The sequence below is a fragment of the Podarcis gaigeae genome (genome assembly GCF_964106915.1).
Source record: "Podarcis gaigeae genome assembly, chromosome: 11".
In the NCBI taxonomy this organism is placed as follows: Eukaryota; Metazoa; Chordata; class Lepidosauria; order Squamata; family Lacertidae; genus Podarcis; species Podarcis gaigeae.
The window spans coordinates 64,587,158-64,601,236 of NC_139687.1; the positions used below are offsets into that span (position 1 = coordinate 64,587,158).

The 14,079-nt window shown below is 58.9% G+C and overlaps 1 protein-coding gene across 1 annotated transcript in view; it reads left to right on the forward strand.

Annotated features, from left to right (window-relative positions):
* Positions 1–1,234: 1,234 nt before the first annotated feature.
* TESK1 (testis associated actin remodelling kinase 1) overlaps positions 1,235–14,079 on the forward strand; it is a 33,426-nt gene continuing 20,581 nt past the window's right edge. Inside the window, exon 1 of the mRNA XM_083702732.1 lies at positions 1,235–1,480. Coding sequence (XP_083558858.1) covers positions 1,250–1,480 — 231 coding nt within the window. The 5' untranslated portion in view covers positions 1,235–1,249. The remainder of the gene's footprint in view (positions 1,481–14,079) is intronic.

Genomic DNA, 14,079 nt, shown 5'->3' on the forward strand with positions numbered 1-14,079 from the left:
ATTGAACTGAAATACAATTTTAGGGAGCAGGCTAGCGGGCGGGGCCCATTACATATATATTGTGGGGGCCCAGGTAAGCCCCACCCTGCATAATCGATTGATGTGCGCGCACACCATGTGAATGGGAATCCACATCCACTTCGTGGAGGCCCAGCCCCCTCAAATATTTTATTGTGGGGGCCGAAGCCGCCACAGCCCCCGGTAGTTGGCCCCTATGCCTCACTGCATCTCAGGCAAAGGGATTCTTCAGAAGGTTCCTTCCTTCCCCTGCTCCAGCTCCACCCCACCCCACAGCACATTTATTGACTTAGAATCAGAGACTTGTATAGTGGGAAGGGACCCTGAGGGTCATCTAGTCCACCCCCCTGCAATGCAGGAATTGTGCATTTATTCCTTAAAATATATGTACATACCGCTGCATCATATCAAACTGGTATACAGCAATAAAACTATAAGGAGGTTGAAATGTTAAAAATGCCTGGGGGAGCAGGAGGAGCAGGAGAGGGGCTGGGGTGGTCCCTGACGCGGGGAAGGGACAGGAGGCGCTGGTCTCGATGGGAGCCAAGCGACCCTCGCGTGGCGCAGAGGAGCCTCCCTGTCGCTGCGCAGTCTACCCCAGAGAGAGAGGCGGGCGCGGCAGCCCAGCGGGGCATTTCCTTGGCGTCGGGGGGCGGCAGCTCCTTCTGGCCCCGTCTTCTTTTTGCGGGATTGCGCTTCCTCTGCTGCTGGTGGGAAGCGGGGCGCAGGCGGGCTGGGGGGCCACTGCATCAGGCCCCCTCGGTCTTCGGGGGGTCAGACGGGGGGGGGGAGCGGCGGGGCAGCGCGCTGGCCTCGCCGGGCGACTCGCTCCTGCTGCCGGAGAGCGATGCGCCGCTGCGGGGCGCGCCCGTCCGGGGCGCTGCAGGGCGGCCGGTCCGTCGGGGCTGCGCGGCTCGTGCCCGCGCGGCGGCGGCGGCGGCAGGCGAGGAGTTAAGGGTGGCCCCGCCCGCGCCGCCGCGGCTCCGCCTCCGCCGGTGCCTCCGCTCGCTCCGGGGCCGCCGCAGACCAGCCGCGATCGCCGCGCCGCGCCCGGAGCCCCGACGCCGCCGCCGCCCTCGCTGCCCGCCCGCCCGCTCGCCCGCCCGCCGCGCCCTCCGGCCCGCTGCTGCTCCCGTCCGGCCCGGGCTGGCCCGCGCGCCCCGCCCCGCTCCCCCCGCCGCCCCCGCCCGCCATGTGAAGGGGGCCGGGGGTGCTGCGGGCCGCCCCGGCGATGGAGCGCGAGAAGGCGTCGGGGGCGCGCCGTCCGGCGCTCTCGCTGCGGCTGGACGAGGCGGGCGAGGGCGGCGAGGGGGCGGCCGCGGGCGGGGGCGGCTGGGCGGGCGGGGGGCGGCTGCGGCCCTCCTCCTACCGGGCCCTGCGCAGCGCCGTCTCCACGCTGGCGCGCATCGACGACTTCTACTGCGAGAAGATCGGCGCCGGCTTCTTCTCCGAGGTCTTCAAGGTGAGCGGCGGAGGGCCGCGCGGGAGGCTGGCGGGGGCCGGGGGAAATCTGACAGCCCCGTGCTGGGCGGGCGGGGGCGGGGTGTCCTCTTGGTTGGGCGGGCAGCTCCTTCAGAGCCAGCTCTGTCAAGCCCTTGGGGTCCCCAGGCTGGGGGGGGGCGCTGTGCCACTTGTGCCCCCCCGCCTGCTCGGGCACTTGGCACGCATGCCCGTGGTCTGGGCCAGGCCCTGTCATGACAGCTGGGAGGCGTGTTGTTGTCATGGGGCCTGGCATGGCGCCCTGGCACGGGGTGCTTTGTTCTTTGGGGTGGGGAGAGGGTGTCCCTTCTGGGCGCCCCCACCCCGTGCCTGTTCTCCTCTGTCAGTGTGCGAGTGGGAGGGTCCAGCTCTCTGTTGACAGCCTGGGTGAGGTGGGAGGGGATGGTACCAAGGGGCAGGGCTGGCATTTTTCGGCCACTCTGGAGGGCGCAGCTGGGGCACACTTGGAGAAGCAGCACCCCATCTATGAGAGTGACCATGTAGGCGCTGCCCTCTAGCCCCAGATGTGGAGGCTGGGGTGCCCTGGGGCAGAGAGGAGGCGGCGGCCATTCTCCTGGGGCAGCAAGCTTGTGGCCTGGGTGAGCTGGGCAAGGATTTTGAGGGGGCCAGAAGGTTGAGGCCCCCATGAGAGACAGGAAGGCAGGCTTGGAACAGGTGGCGTGTTGGTGCCTGATGGCTGGCAGCAGGAGGGCTGCCCCTCCGTGGGTCCTTTGGCTTGCAGAGAACTTCTCAGTTCTGAGGGTGGGCGAGGCTCCCGGGGTTCAGCCTCACACTTGTGGGCCCCTGGCACGAAGTAGCTGGCGCAGTGCCACTGCTCGGGGGTCAAAATACCTTCCATCCGCATCTCCCCTTCCTCGGGAACTCACTGTGCCACGCGGCTCAGAGCATCTGCCTGGCGTGCAGAAGGGACAACTTCCGTCCCCAGGAGAAAAACATGGCGAGCTGATGCTGCCAGCCAGTGCTTGCAATACTCAGCCTTGTGGACTGTGGCTCTGACTCTGTGCCTGAGCCCTTCTCTCTCAGCTGCAGCGCTGGCCTACCTTGCAGGCTTCTTGGAACATCTCCTGAGGTTGTTTGCGTGTGAAATGCTGTTGTTCTCTGAGGGGGGAGCTGAAGGGGGCAGAGGGTGGGCCTGGGAGAGCCAGGGGGTCTGTCCTGCCCTGGCGGAGAAGGAGAGTGGGGCAGGGTGGGGAGGGGCCCGCTCCTTTGGCTGAGGATTCCCCCTCCTTGTTTTCGCAATGTGCCAGGGTCAGGCTCCGTCCAGTGCTCCCTCTTCCAGAATAGCCAGAGTCTCTGCTGTGCCCGCTCTTCTCTGCACCCCTTCGGTGTGGGCCCCCAAGTGACTGGATAAACTCTGCCTGGTAGATCCATCCCTCTGGCCCTGGGGCTCCTCCAGAGTCACCCATGAGGTTTTGAGCACAAAGAGGGTCCTGGCTGACAGCTGCTGCAGCCTGGGAGGCGTCAAAACCCTCTCCCCACACTTTCACCCCCTTGGCAGCTACCTGCTCAGGGCTTGGTGCTCCTGCGCTAAAGGCAAGGCAAGCTGGATGGGGGCTGAGGGACACATCCTGACTCGGGAGTGGTGGCCCCCTGTGTTCTGGACTGGCCACGTCCCTCGCAAGAGGCCTCAATGCAGGCTGAGACCTGACCCTGAGCATCGTCCGGCCTCCTGCCAGTCAGCCCGCCCTCTGCCCATGTGCAGACTTCCAGGAGAGATTCAGGACAGGGAAAAGAAAGCCCTTCTTCCACTGGAGACAGGGAGGGCCACCAACTTGGGTGGCTTTGAAAGAGGATTTCGATGAAGTCAGGGAGGGGGACCAAGCTCTCAGTGGTTGCCAGCCAGAACGGCTCTGCTGTGCCTCCATGGGGGCAGCCAGGCCTCTTCTGAATCCCAGTTTCTGGAAACTCGATGAGGGGCGAGGCTTCTGGTCCTCAGATCCTGCCTGCTGGTTTTGGCCACGGTGAGCACAGGGGGCTGGCCTGGGTGAGTCCCCTTTGGCCTGACCCAAGGCTTTTCTCTGGGTCTTAGGGGAGCCCTCCTTGCCCGCCTGCCAATGCCACTCGCTTGCCCTGTGGCTGCTTGGGGAGGGGCACCCTTCCACTGCCAGCCCCGGTGCCCAGGAGGCCCCTCCCTTTGCAGGGCCCCCGGAGAGGCCAAGGAGGGCCCTTGGCCAAGAGCCACCCTCCCTCCCTCCCTCCCTTCCCAGGCCTCTCCTGGCTGGGCTCTTTGCACTCAGCCCTGAAGGTGTCCCAGTTGTTGTTCTCCGGAGGGAGCAGTGCATGCTGGGATCCTGCCATGCCCGCTGCCGGCTGCCAGTTCTGGGCAGGACTTTGGGAAGGAGCAGAGCGGCAAAGTCCCCTTCGGTGCCCGGGCAGGGGAGGAAGTGGGAGGGCTCTCAATTAGTCCTGGCAGCTGGGCTGCGGGGAAGGGCCAAGGGGCAAGGTGCAGGCGCTCGGGAGATTGCACTCTGCACGTGTGTGTGGCATGCAGGATCCCAGGCAGGGCCAGTTGGGCCGGCCAGGGCTTTGCCCCAGCTCCTGAGTCATCCGGCCTGGCCTTTCCAGCTTCTCCTCTGCCAGGCAGATGCCGCCCGCTTTTGGGCCAAGGACAGACTTGCCACCCGTGCTGCGCATTCCTCGGAACAGCCTTGCTTTGCGGACGTAGGGCAGGCGGTCCCCCCTGTCGGTTCTTGCCAGGGGCAGCCAAAGGCCTTTTGACCCTTGAGCTCATCTCTGCCAAGAGGGCAAGCTAGGGTGCCACTCTGTGCAAATCCTGGCACTCTGAACTCCTGGGTGTGTTTGCGCTGCCCCGGAGATTCTTGCAGCTGGTCTCCCTCAGGGGATTTTGACCCAGAGTGAGCTGATCACCCCGTGGGGCTGGCGGCTTTGTGGGGTCCTGCCCTTGGCAGGGAACTGGCCCTCAGGCAGGGGAGGAGGGCAAGGGGGCAGCCCAGGAGGGTCTCTAGTCACCAGGACAGAGGCAGCAGCAGCTGCTGCTGATCCTTTGGCCTTTTCCAGCCCCCAATCCCCCAGATTTGCCCCACTGTCTCCACAAAGGCAGCTGCGGCTGAGCAAAGGCCCTGTCTGCTTCTCCTCCTCAAAAAAGGACTTTATCCTCTGCACTTCCAGGAGCAGCTAAAAGCGTCACATGCAAATTAAAGCGGCAGATACAGGGCTGTGTATTTTGGGGGGCAGCTGAAATGAGGAAAAGTTCTTCAGGGCTGCAAAGGCCCCATAGAAAGGCCCCTAACCAGAGACGCTGAGCCCCCAGGCCTGTAAACTGAGAGCAGCCGCTCAGTGGCGCAGAGCAGGATTCGCAAGCCTGGTGCCCTCCAAGTCTCTGGGACTGCAGCCCCCCACCTGATGGGATTTGTAGTCCAAAACAGCGGCAGGGCGCCCGGTTGGCAGAGGCGCTGGGTGCAGGGCACACATTCCTCTCTTGGGCCTCTCTGAGCCAAGTCCATTTGCTCTTTGGCTGCATAATCCTGGCACTGAGGAGGGCATTCTGGGGCAGACCCCTAAGAGGAGGCTGGACTAGATGACCGCTGAGGTCCCCCTCATCCTGGGTCCCACGAGAGGCCGGCCTGCCCCTGCCTGCATTGCCCTTGCCAGCCCAAGGGGGCTCTTGGGTCCCCCCCGTGTCTCCTGGCACTGATCCTGAGCGCCTCCGCCTTGGCTCCTGCCGGCCAGCCAGCGCTTGTTTCCAGGAGCCGCCCTTCCTTCCGTCCCTCGCTGGGTCTCTCCTTGGCCGCTTGCCCTTCCCCCACGGAGTGGGGGTGCTGGACCCCCCATGCCTGGGCTGCTCTGTGTCTCTGGGCCAGTCCCAGCTTGCTCAAGTATTTTGTAAATATTGGAAGAGATGCTCAGGAGCCCTGACTTGTGTTTGGGGTCTGGCGGCTGCCTTGCGAGTCACGAAGGAGCTTTTCCGCCGCTGGAATTGGCCGAGCTCCAATCCTGGGCCTTTCCCCTCGCGGCTTGACTTGCTTGCTCGAGTCACCTGGAGGTCTCTGCCTCTGCTTGCTCTGGGTGGCTTGCTGAAGGTCCCCTGGATGCAGTGATGGGGGGGGGGGCAGATCCTGTCTTTGGTCTCTCTCGCCCACCCCCAACTACATACAGTGGGGAGCCCACATTTCTGCCTGGAGGTTTTCTGCGCAAGCCGTGCGCAGGGTTTGCATTTGTGGATTTGCGTCTGTGTGTGTTGCACATGTTGACAGCGGCATTTGCTGAAGGGACGCTGTGGGGCTTGGAGACGCTGCCCTGCAGCCCTGCCTACCTCGCAAGGCTGGCGTTACCCCACAATGTACAGCAAGGGCTCAGCCCTCCTCCTCTGGATTGGGAAAACTGGAGCAGAAGCAAAAGCTTCCACCATCCTAGAAAGACAGAAAAATCAAATTGTGATTCCTGTATTGTGGTGGGTTGGACTAGATGACCCTTGGGGTCCCTTCCAACAAGCCTATGATTCTGAGTCGTCAAAGGAGGCTCCTGACAGAGAAAGGCATTCACAAACACACATGGACTGCACAGTCTCTGCCCCCCTGCCCCCCTGCCCCCCTCGGTGCCTGGGCCAGAGTTCTGGGGGCCCTGGGCCCCCAATTTTGCTCGGTTGCTGCCTCCGACTGGGAGGGGTGCCCCAAGTTGCCCAGGCGTGGTCTGGAGTTTGGTCTGGAGGAGGGCAAGGCCTGGCACAGCCTGTGCCGCCTTGAAGGCTGCCCACCCACCTGCCGGCCGCGAGGAGTGGGCTGGGAAGCCACGGGGTGGGTGGGGAGGCCCAGCTGGGCCCCAGCTGCTGCCGGGAGGGAGGTGGGCGGCCGCAGCAGCAGCAGCAGAGCGGCGGAGCTTGGCTCTGGGAATGTGCCCGGATTGCAGGCCCCGCGCCAGGAGTGGGTGGCATCGCTGCAGGAATCTCTGCCTGCTCCTCTCTGAGCGGGAGAACATCAACAGCCCGCCCCCCGCCATGCACAGAGGAGGAGCAGGCCAGCCAGCCAGGGTGTCCCCAGACCGGGTGCCATTTCGGATTCCCCCCCCCCCCCCCGTTTGGAGTGTCTTGGCAGGGGCCCTGGCCTCCTCTGTGCCAGGGGCCGCTTTGAGGAGTGAGCACTGGCCTCTGAGCCTCATGTGCGAGGTGCCCCTGCCTCTGCCCTCTTGGGGGGGGGACATCCCTCCCCCACTCTCCCCTCCCCCAGGCAGACTCTCCCAGCCTGGCCTGCCGCTGCTCATCTCCTTCCGGCTTCTGCCGAGGGATTATTAGGGTCATTAGGTGCCTCACCCAGCCCAGGGCTCATTAGAGGGGAATTAGAAGCCGGCTAATCTGGGTTTTCCCCTGCTTTGCCCTGGCGGGCAGCCGAAGCCACTCGGAGGGTGCCTACCCACACAGACGAACTTGGCGGGGGGACTTGGAGCAATAGCAGGAGGCGTGGTGTGTGTGTGTGTGTGTGTGTGTAGAAACAACCCATTGTGATCTCTGGCCCGCTCTGCAGGGAGGTTGTGTGTGTGTATGTGCTCTTTGCAGCTGAGATTCCTGCATTGCAGGGGGTTGGTCTGGATGACCCTGAGGGTCCCCTTCCAGCACTACCATTCTAGGATCTCTGCTGACAGCAGGACCAGATGGAAGAAAGCAAGGGGGGAGAGACATGGGTGGCTTTTGCAGGACCTGCCGGTTGCTCCCCTGATCTGGGGGTCCCTTTTTCTGGGGATTCCCCCTGCCACCCCCAGCTCCTTCCGTGCTGCCCCTCTGCCTCTGGGGCTGGCTTGCCCCACTAGGAAGATGCCAAAGCCTGCAGGGGCACAGAAGGCCTGGCTGGGGGGGGGGGGAATGGGGGATGGGAAGCCCTTCCTGAGCCAGAGGACTTCGTCGTGGGGTTGGGGGGTGGCCGTGGGTCTTGGCCGAGGGCCAGCCAGAGTGGGGAGGGGCCTGAGGCTCCCAGGCAGGGCAGGGGCTTCCACGCCGCTCTTCTGGAGCCCAGCCCTCCTCTGTTAGCTGCTGCAGCCTGGGTCCGGCCCCTGGGGGGTGCAGGAGCAGTGGTGGGTGGTGGGGAGGGCTGGAGCGTGTGGGGAAGCAAAGGGGTGGAGGTGGCAGTCGTGTGAACATAGAACTGTAGAACTGTTAGGGACCACAAGGCAGGAATCTTGTAAGTGTGGCCACCTGTGCCCTTTGGAACTCCCTGCCTCTTGACTTCAGGGAGGCGATTTCTCTGCACCCTCTTTTTCGGTGCCTGCTAGAAACAGGTTTTGTTTTGACAAACCTACCCAGAGATTGAGAAGGTTGCTGCCAGTTTTAATCCATTTTTATTCCGTTGTTATTTTAGCTTTATGAAAGTCTTAAATTATAGCTGTCGGTTGTTATTGATAATTTTATTGCTTAATCTTTTTTTGTAAACGGAGGCTTTCTTGAACAAACAAGCAGTGTATAGATTTCATGAAATAAAGGCGGAATGACTTGACGCAGGCGGCTGCCTTGCCCTGCCCACCCCCTGCCCACTAGCCCCTTCTCTGGCGCCAGAGGCCAAAGAGCCTGGCATCTTTCCCTTCTGGTGGTGGTGAGGGTTGCACCCGGGGCCCTTCTGCGGGCAAAGCAGAGACCCTCTTGCTGGCCCTTGAGCTGCCCTCCAAGGCAGTCTGGCTGCTGGCCCACTTAGCCCGGGCACCTCCTGCTCTGACTGGCAGCAGTGACTTTGCAGGACCCCCCGGGGAACGAGAGAACCCTTCCCCAGCTGCAGATGCTGCCAGGGCCCAAGCGATGTGCCAGCCGAGGGAGGCTCTGCCCTGTCCTTGCCACCCTCCGCGTCTATCAGCGGCTGGATCAAGCCAGCCGTTCATCAGGTTCTGCCACCAACTGGTTTCAGAAACAGGCTGGGCTGTGCCGGTATTTGTCTGCTTGTTGCCAATGCCAGTGTGGCCGTCATCAGGTCAGTGCAGGCTGGAGCTTGGGCCAGCGGTGGCAGAGGTTTGCAAGGGTGGCGGAAAGTGGCGGAGGTTTTTAGGCAGAGCTCGGAGGGCCGTCTGAGGGTGATTCTTCTGCTGTGGTTTCTGCATTTCAGGGGTGGGCTGGATGACCCCTGGGGTCCCTTTGGGCTCTACGATTCTATGATTCTTCCGCTGTGGTTTCTGCATTTCAGGGGTGGGCTGGATGACCCCTGGGGTCCCTTCCAGCTCTCTGGTTCTAGGCCTCTATGATGGGGGCTTTTTCCTCACTTTTGTTGTGGCCAGAGCTTCACATGGCAAGACCCGTTTCCCATAATCTTATGCAGGCTGCTAGCAAAACATTTCTCTGTCATGGCAAGTTGATGATCTCTTGGTTTTAATTTTCCTCTGTGGTTTTTATTGCATATAAATACCGTTGCTATAAGCCTCTTTGATTTTTTTTTAATGATGTAGCAGTATATAATATTTTTTACACAAATAAATGAATACGCCGGTCTCTCCAGAGGCTACTGCCCCCAATGCCCATGTTTCAGCTCCCTGGTTGGAGGAAGCCAATCTCTGCCAATTAGGCCATTCGCTGGGAATCACATGTCTGGGGAGAGCTGCTTCCGCTCAGATCCTGCTTGTGGGATCCCTTTGGAGGGATCTGGTTGGCTCCTGTGAGAACAGGGTGCTGGACAAGATGCGCCTCCTCTGGCCTGATCCAGACTCAGGCCTCTTCTGATGTCCTTATTTTGCCACCAGGACTGGAGAAACACCAGGGACAGGTATTTGAAGCGTCTTTCAGACTGTTGCTTCTCATCAACAGTGGGGTTTTTTAGTGTCCTGCCATCTTTTCCTGGTTTGTCCTCAAACAACAACCCAGTAACGCAGGCCAGGCCTCTTTCTATTGTAGGAGCAGAAGAAAACAGTAACTTTATTTCCATAACTCTCGCTTTGTTTTGTATTTGTTTTCCCTTTTTTTGTGTAACGTTGAATTTATTCTTTGTTTTCTAAATTGTTGGTTTTTGAGTTTACTAACATGCTCTGTATTTTGTATATTTTTGTTTTGATGTTTTGAATGTCTGCTGTCAGCTGCTTTGAGCAGAGCTTGTTTTGGAAAAGCGGCGTAGAAGTAAAATCAACCCACCAACCAGCTGAGGCTCTTCCGGCTAAGAGTTGGCCGGCCTGAACAGTTTTCACTTCATGCTTCCTGCATGCGAACCCGTCTCAATGCCGCTGTGCACTATGTTCTGGATATTCAAAGTATTTGCACCCATGTTCAAAATCAGCCAGGTACATTATTTTGCACCTGACTATCAGCCGCTTGGGACCAAGAGAAGATGCCCATTTGCCCGGATGGCGCCTGACGTCTCCCCCATCTGGAGGCGCATACCAGGGGATCCTTGGATCTGCTCTCTTACACTAGCAACGCATCCTGTCAAATTCTATCAGTTATACATTATCTGCAGAATCAGAACCAATTTCAGGAACCAAAAGGATGTATTGAAAATTACAACTTTCATGTCATCTGGCCCCGAAATGGCAACCGGGCATTCTGTTTTGGCAGCTGTAACCCTGGTTTAAGGAGCCATTTGGCACCCAGCTTCTATATCTGAGTTTCTATTTTTTTTTATAATAATTAGTTTTACCTATAATCACATTGCGTAACATCGTATCTTCTTATTAAATCTTTTTGGCTCAACTGAGCCTAACGGCTTCCCTCCCTCCTGCCTAATAGTTTACAAACTTAAATCTTGCATCTTTGCATTTCACTTTCTTTCTTATTCTTATTCCCTAAGTTATTACATTGCTCATCCTGAATAGGTAGCCATTTCATCTAACCCTGCTAGTCATGTTAATTGCTTACAGTTGTCTTTCAAATATAATATAAATTTATTCCAGTCTTTTTGGAATGCTTGATCTCGCTGGTTCCAGATTCTTCCTGTCAGTTCTATATCTGAGTTCCTAACTCTGCTTTGCACTGAAATTCTCCCAGAAATGTAAGCGCTAACATGTAATAAGCACATCAGTAGCTTAAAAATTCTCCTCTTCCAACTATTTTGAAATCTCCCCCCAGCTGCGAGGGAAAGGGCATTGTGGCCCAGTCCTTTTGCAATCCTCGCAGGCCCCAGCCCAGAAGTGCTGACGCTCAGCTCCAGCTGGGCAGGACTTCCCTAAGTGAGCGTTGGGCAGCCACCACAACCTCATTAGGAGGCTTGGCTGGCTCCCAGGCTGGAACTTATCTGGGCCAGATCTGCCTCCCTGGTGCCTCCCTGGCATTACAGGAGGTGCCTTCAAAGAGACCTTGCTGGGACAGAGGGGCCCACAAACTGGAGCAGGTTCCTTCTCCGCTGCCCGTGACGCCGCCTTGTTTAGACGTAAACAGAGGCCCCAATTGTTCCCTCTTGCATCACGTCCCTCCGTTCTGGCCTTTCCCTCAGATGCTTTTGTGTTCCTTGGTGCTCACCTGGTCCCTGGGTGGCGCTGGCTTCCGACGACCTTGAAATGGGACCGAGGAGGGGAAAGGGTCAGGGAGGTCAGGAGCCGGTCAGGAGCCAGCAGGTCCGTCTCTCTGTATCTGAACGATAATCTTGGTCATTTGATTGCCCTTTTTATCCATTGTCTTTTTAATTGTATATATTGCTTGTTTTATGTTGCTATGGCCGTTGGCTAATGCGAATAAAGTTTATCTGTCTCTCTGTCTGCCAAACGGGCCTTTCCTCCTGTGTCCGAATGCTGGAAGATTCAGGACAGAGAAACGACAGTCCTTTTGCACATAGCGCAGAGCTGAGCTGCGGAACTCCCTCCCACAGGAGACAGGCTGCTGACTTGGGTGGCTTTAAAAAGGATTAGACCAATTGATAGGGGAGAGGGCTTTTGATAGCTCTGTCTCCATGGCTGGAGGCAGCAATCTTCTGAATATCTCTTGCTGGAAACCACAGGAGGGGGAGACTTGCTCTTGGGCTCGAATCCTGCTTCCGGGTTTCCCTTTGGGGCATCTGCTTTGCCACTGCAGGATTAGAGAGCAGGGCTAGGAGGGCTCCCTCTGGCCAAATCCTGCCACTGGGCTCTTCTTCTGATGTTCTGCTATGGCTAGAGTTTGGGTCAGCTTGCATCCTTGACTTCCTTAGGCGAAGTTCTCCCGGAGCTGTTCTGAGCCCGCTCTGCCGCATTTATTGATTCTTTTTCTGCATTTATATTCCACCTTGAGCTCCTTGGAGAAAAGGTGGGGCCACAGAATTGTAGGAAGGGAGACGCACAAGATCATCCGGAACAACCGCCTGCGTTTCAGAAAACGAACACAAGCCAATCTGCTGGATCATCCCTGCCTGGACTTTTATGGTTAGTGGGGCTTGACCTCTGGTCCTGCTGGCTAGCTTCTGGCCTGGCTTTGGCACAGCAAGGGGCTGTGCGGGTTGGGATGGATGACCCCTGGGGGTCCCTTCCAGCTCTACAATTCTATGATTGGAAGGACGAGCCAGATCAAAGTGTCTGTGATCAACGAACATTAACTCTGTTATCTGGAGCCCAGTCAGTCGGGCTGGATTCTGGAACATGCTTGGTTTTATCAGCCCTGCACTTTGGAGCAAATCCTGGAATGTGATTTACGGTTTTTCTATTCATTTCTGTAAGCCCAGAGGACGGGCCCTTCCTGCGAAGGGAGCTGGCAGAGGGGAGGTTCTGGAGAAGTCTCTGCTGCATAAATGTCAGGCTCCAAAATTGGACATCCTGCTTGAATAAACAGGCTGGGAAGGAGGCCTTAACTCTTGCAAAGCGCTTGCATTGGAGTTTAGGGGGAAAGTATCAGACATGAGTTTGGGGTGGAGTTTCTTTCCATGCTGCTGAGGGAGGGGGAGGTGTGCGGGGAGGGGAGGGGAATTGAGTTCACGTGTCCCGTCCCCCCCCCCCCCCGCAGTCCCAGGAAGATCTGTGTCCTTTAGCAGAAAAAGGGGGGGGGGAATCTGGCAGCATGTTAGAAGGTGGTTCTGCTCCATTACTGAGGACTAGAAGGCTGCTGCGTGGCTTTTCCTTTGGCCAGACCCAATGGCTGGAGGGTCTGTGGGGCTGGCAGCCTCCTTAGTCCTCCATCTTGCAGGGAGTCCCTGCCCTGAGGTGCTTCCTCTCTGCTTGCGAGGGGGCAGTGGCGGACTCTGATGGAAGGCGACACCTGTGACAGGTTATCTCTGGGCCACCATTTGGTGAGAGAGAGCTCAATAACTGAAGGACTTGGCGGAAGGGATGCATTAGTGAGGCTGCACTATCGCCTTTCACACATCAGGCCTTGGCAGCAGTTGGTGAGACGCACACTCTGCCCCCTGCTCCTTGCCTGGCACCCGAGAGCGTCTGCCCTGCTGAGCTCTGGTGCCTTGCAGGACAATGGTGGGAAGAGGTGGCATGGCCAAGGAGAGTCTTGGGGGTCTGTCTGTCCTGGGCACAGAAAATCATCGTGGAAGCACAGAATGGCTGACTTGGAAGGGACCCCAGGGGTCATCTAGACCTACCCCTCACAGTGCAGGAATAAATGCAGGCAGCAAACTCTCCTTCCTTGGAGGTTCTTAAGCAGAGCTGGGAGGGATTCCTGGGGGTTGGACTAGAGCACCCTCTATGAAAGGCTGATGGCAGCCCCACACCCAGCCCCACCCCACAGCATCCCCTGACCTGAACTTTAGGGTTTATGCCCTAGCCGATCATGCTGGGGTCGAGCCTTGGCCCACCTTGAGCTTCTCTCACCAGGCAGCCCTGCTCCGGGTGCAAACTCAGCCCCAGAACGCTTCCAGGCTGATGTGAAGGCGTCACAAAGCAGAGGGTCCCTGAGCATGTGGAGAGTGCACCTGGGATTTGGAGGCGCAGCGGCTGGAGGATGTGCTGTTCCACTTGGTACAGGACAGCTCAGTCAGTAAAGCATGAGACTTTCGTCTGTGGGTCGGGGGTTCAAGCCCCACATGGGGCAAAAGATTCCTGCATTTTGGGGGTTGGACTAGATGACCCTGATGGTCCCTTGCAACTCTGCAGTTCTGTGATTCAGCTGGATGGTGCTCTTCTTTAGAGACGGAGCTGCTGTGAGGGGACTTCCTCCCTCCTTCCTTCTGGGGTCCTGCAGCCACCAGCCCTGGGTCTCTCCTGCCCCCCACATCTGTTCTGCCCTTGCCCCCTTCCTCCTCGTCTTCCCTGGGGCTGCGGGGGGGGGGGAGCAGCAGGAGGTGGCGCAGGAGGAGCAGGCAGCCTCGCCCGCCGGGCCTTGGAGCATCGACTAAAAAGGGCAAGAGCAGCAGCTGACGGCAGCAGCCAGGAATCTGGGAGGCAGCCCCTCGAGGAGGACTCCCTGCAGGGGGGAGAAGCAGCTGCTGGGCCCAGCTTGGGGGGGGCAGCTGTCTGAGAGGCCTGCAGGTGTGGGCTGGCGCAGACGCCTCTCTCCCTTTCCCATGCCAGGAAGCCCGGGGGGGGGGGGTTTCTTCCTTGGGAGCAGCTTCTGGCTGGGCTGTCATGGAAAACCTCCCTCTTGCACAGCTCTTCTCCCCCACCAGCTGCTTCCGTGGCATATGGAGAGCTGCAGAGCAGGGATGGGGGCAGTGGTGAAGCTACCTGCTCTGGCACTGGGAGCGGTGTACATCCAGGGACATGGCTGGCACACGTCGCAGGAGGCATGGCGCACCACTT